Source organism: Oncorhynchus masou, chromosome 16, assembly GCF_036934945.1.
Source record: "Oncorhynchus masou masou isolate Uvic2021 chromosome 16, UVic_Omas_1.1, whole genome shotgun sequence".
Classification (NCBI taxonomy): Eukaryota; Metazoa; Chordata; class Actinopteri; order Salmoniformes; family Salmonidae; genus Oncorhynchus; species Oncorhynchus masou.
The window spans coordinates 15,254,794-15,259,325 of record NC_088227.1 but is presented as its reverse complement, the minus strand read 5'-3'; the positions used below and the strand labels follow the sequence as shown (position 1 = coordinate 15,259,325).

The following is a 4,532-nucleotide window of genomic DNA, read 5'->3' as shown; positions in this document are numbered from 1 at the left end:
GAATCCTGTTCACGTTTGTTTATTAAACATGGATCGTCATCTACACGCCTCATTTTGATCCGACTCTCCTTCACACCTAGAAAGCCGTAACATTGGCACCGTATGAAACATATGTACAATACCACTCAAATGGACGCCATTTCATTCAAAACTTATTGCAAATCTCATATGGCAAATGCCAGGTGTCACACAGCAAAAATCCAATAAAAGGCGAGTGCGCTCCATGGTAAATCTTCATATTGCAAATGCACATCAAGTCAAGATCCAAGACTCAAATTTTGAACATTTGAAAAAAATTGAAAAAACATATCACCGCCAAAAAAAGTGTTTTCTGGACCATTTTTTCGAAATTCTTTCGATTTGTTTTTTTGTCAATTATACATATATAAGAACTGTACAAACATACTTTTGACATATTTTATTGTCATATTTTTTTTTACTTGTCCAAAAGGCACATGTTTTGTCCATTTGCAATATGAGGTCAAAAGTCAGTTAACCATTGCCAAATGCCATAATAAATGTCCAAATGGGTGAGGGGTGCTCCCTACCCAACCGTAGACCCCTTTCATCCCTCTAAAGACATTTAAAACCATTTGAAAAATGTGCTCCTGGTAAAACCATTCCAATCACCAGGCGCTCGGCTGTCCATTTGCAATATGTTTCAATGGGCATTTACCATCACGAATTTTACATACTCAAAAAAAACTGCAGGAATGCAAATTTGACGGGCCCGATGAACTCAGGATGGCCGGGCAGTGATTCTGGTTCTACTCCATCACTCGTTGGTGTTGATTTCAGAATGTCAATTTCTTGATGGTCTATCACTGTTTAAACATATTGCAAATGGACAAAAGTCAACCAGCAAGTCAGCATATATCAGTCAATTAGATATCATTCTGACACCAAACTGATACAAACTGACACCACACCCACTTTTTCCAACTCGTTTAGAAGACAACAATCACATATTTCAAAGCAGGCCCAAAATTCACAGCGACTTCTGTTTAAACCATGATAAAAACATAAAACACATAGTTACGTTCTAGCGGGTCCAGTTTGTTGTCCCTAACGGTGAGAGACACATATGACAGATTCAACTCAATATTAGCCTCCTATCAGCATTCATGTCTCCGCACCCAGCATCGCCAGCCAGTGGCCACTACATGCAAGTCAGACGAGTGCACTCTAAGGGCAGGTGAAGGGGAAATGTTCTGAGATTCGGGAGCTCATGAAATTAGCTAGTTTGAGGTGCAATTAGTTACATTAAAAATTAAAAGAGACAATTTATTACGTTTGCATTATTCATACAATTTTTTTAAATCCACCAAGCTGCAATGACACTTTTTCATAAGCAGGCAAAAGAGCAGTTGTTCGGGCACTGGTTGAGCCCTATCTGTGCATTTGCCTGAACAAGAAAGTGCTGGATTCAAGCCTTACCTTTGAAATTCTGCACTGTAGTGCCCTTAAAATGTAAAGGTAATTCCTGATAATGCTGTGAATAGACCACTGCTTTTAAATGTCAATTGGGCTACAATGCGTAACTTCGGCAATACAGCACCTTAAATCCAATTATTGTAGCAAATTTGGCAAAAACAGTCAAATGTGTAATGAACTAACTGATTGGATGGCCTTGTGGCTGATAAAAGAGACTATCATATCCTCTTGAAGGGAGTGGTTACAACTATGACATCATTAACTTTAGTGCTCTGCTACAGATTTTTATGTAGAGTTGAATGTAGTAATGTCTGATTGGTCAACGTTATATTGTGATCATCATTATGGTAATCAACTACAGGTACAAAAGCACAAGAGTCAAGTTCACATTTGCATCACATTGTGACCAGAGAAAAAGGGTTTACATGTGATAAATCACCATCTGCATGGCTGAGAGGTAAGGTATGCTGAATTGAACAGAAACATTGATTAACTATCTTTTGAAATGGCAAAACAATCCCTTTCGGCTTTTGTAGTAATGTTTCCAACGAATAAGCAAAAGTAATTTTAATACATTTTAATACATTTTATCAAGTGACAAAAATACATGGACATTATTACAACTAATATTCTGTAATTTATGTTTTACATCTATAGTAATAATGTGACAATAATATATCTCTGGTATTTCAGATAAGATTCTTTCAACCACGACCATGGAACCAGGAATCAGTCTCAGCAAGGCTGATATTGTTGAGAATATACTTCTATGTTTTGGATCAGTGAATGGGTCTTGCAAAAGGTCAATCTTTCCTCCAACAATACGAGTATTATTTTATGTCTTACTCGGCTCAATGTCTGTTCTCACAGTGTGTGGCAACCTTCTTGTAATCATCCCCATCATTCACTTCAAACAGCTCCACACCCCAACCAACTACCTCATCCTCTCTCTGGCTGTGTCAGACCTTCTCTTGGGGGTTTTAGTGATGCCTCCCAGAATAATATATTCAGCGGAAAGCTGCTGGTATTTTGGGGATTTATTCTGTAAAATCTACACCAGCTCTGATGTCATGTTGTGCACTGCATCCATTCTTAACTTGTGTTTTATTTCTATTGACCGGTATTATGCAGTGTGTCACCCTCTCCTTTATAGAACTAAAATAACTGTTCATGTTGTTCTGATTATGATGCTGGTCATCTGGATGGTATCTGCCGTAGTAGGGTTTTGTATGATATTTCTGGAGCTCAATATTTTGGGCATGGAGGATTTTTACTATAATAATGTTGCCTGTGAGGGAGGATGTATTTTGTTTCAAAACAAAGCGTCGAGTACTGTGTCTTTGGTTCTCTCATTCTACATCCCAGGAGTCGGGATGCTTAGCATCTACCTAAAGATTTTCCTAATAGCACAGAGACAGACACGCTCAATTCAGGGTACAACCAATCAGAATTCAGTAGGTAAATCACAGAGGAAGGCCACCAAAACACTTGCTATCATTATGGGGGTATTTCTATCATTCTGGACACCCTTTTTTGTTGTTAACTGCATTGATCCTTTTATTAGTTACTCTACCCCACCAGATTTGTTAGAAACACTTGTATGGATTGGCTATTTGAATTCAACAATTAATCCCATGGTGTATGCATTCTTTTACAGTTGGTTCAGGAGGGCGTTTAGAATTATAATTTCTGGTCAAATATTTCAACCTGACTCTTCAGAAATACAATTGTTTTCAGAATAAATACAGTGAGCTCCAAAAGTACTGAGACAGAAACATTTTTTGTTGTTTTGGCTCTGTACTCCAGCACTTTCGGTTTTAATTGATACAATGACTATGAGGTTAAAGTGCAGACTGAGGCTCCCGATTTAAGGGGACCAAAGTATTGGGACGAATTCCCTTATATGTGTATTAAATTAGTAAAAAGTATTTTTTTCACACATTCATTGCATGCAACAGTGACTATATCCAGCTTGGGACTCTACACACTCTTATCAATAAAGATTAATGGTAAATAATGTATTGTGTAATTTTGAAGTCACTTTTACAGGAAATAAGAATAGAACATTTCAACATTAATGAGGATGCTACCATGATTATGGATAATCCTGAATAAATCATGAAAGATTATGAATGAGACAGCTATAGAAGCACAAATATCATACACCCAACACATGCTAACCTCTCCTGTTATTGTAACGGTGCGAGGTTAGCATGTCTTGGGGGTATGATATTTGAGAGTCTATAACTTTCTCACTCATCATTATTCACGATTCATTCAGGATTATCTGTAATCATGGTAGCATCCATATTAAGGTAGGAGGGAATCCACCAAGCTGCAATGACACATTTTCATAAGCAGGCAAACGAGCAGCTGCTCGGGCGCTGGTTGAGCCCTATCTTGGCACTTGCCTGAACATGACGAGTATCTAGTAACTCGAAAGAGCTGAGCAATGATGTCACATTAAAATGGCTCTGTGTTCTGTGTATTCTGTGTAACCTACTACCATATCAGCAAACAAATCATTCAGGATCCAGGTGCATTTGGATCACCAATATTTGGAATGAGGAGGTTACTGTAGGTATTATAACCCTATCAGTCATTTATCTTACATGTAACCACAAGTCTGGTCTTGTGGGGTAGTGCTGGATTCAAGCCTTATCTCTGAAATTCTGCTCTGTAGTGCCCTTAAAATGTAAAGGTAATTCCTAATGCTGTGAATAGACCACTGCTTTTAAATGTCAATTGGGCTACAATGCAGAACATAGGCAAATCGTACTGAATCCAGCCCCTTAAATCAAATTATTGTAGCAATTTGGCAAAAACAGTCAAATGTGTAATGAACTAACTGATTGGATGGTCTTGTGGTCAATGAAAGAGACTATCATATCCTCTTGAAGGGAGTGGTTACAACTATGACATTATCAAATGTAGTGCTCTGCTACACATCTTTTATGTAGAGTTGAATGTAGTAATGTTTGATTGGTCAACATTATATTGTGATGATCATTATGGTAATAGTCTATAGGTACAAAAGCACAAGAGTCAAGTTCACATTTTCATCACATTTTTGACCAGAGAAAAAGGATTCACATGTG

General features: G+C 37.7%; 1 protein-coding gene across 1 annotated transcript; it reads left to right on the top strand.

Moving 5' to 3' along the window:
• The first annotated feature begins 2,150 nt into the window (after nt 1-2,150).
• On the top strand, nt 2,151-3,176 carry LOC135557179 (trace amine-associated receptor 1-like). Its single transcript, XM_064990384.1, has one exon. The coding sequence runs from the start codon at nt 2,151-2,153 to the stop codon at nt 3,174-3,176; it is 1,026 nt and encodes a 341-aa protein (XP_064846456.1).
• Nucleotides 3,177-4,532: the final 1,356 nt, after the last annotated feature.

Coding starts and splice junctions, on each gene's coding strand:
- LOC135557179 (XM_064990384.1), top strand. CDS start 2,151: ATGGAACCAGGAATCAGTCTCAGCAAGGCTGATATTGTTGAGAATATA.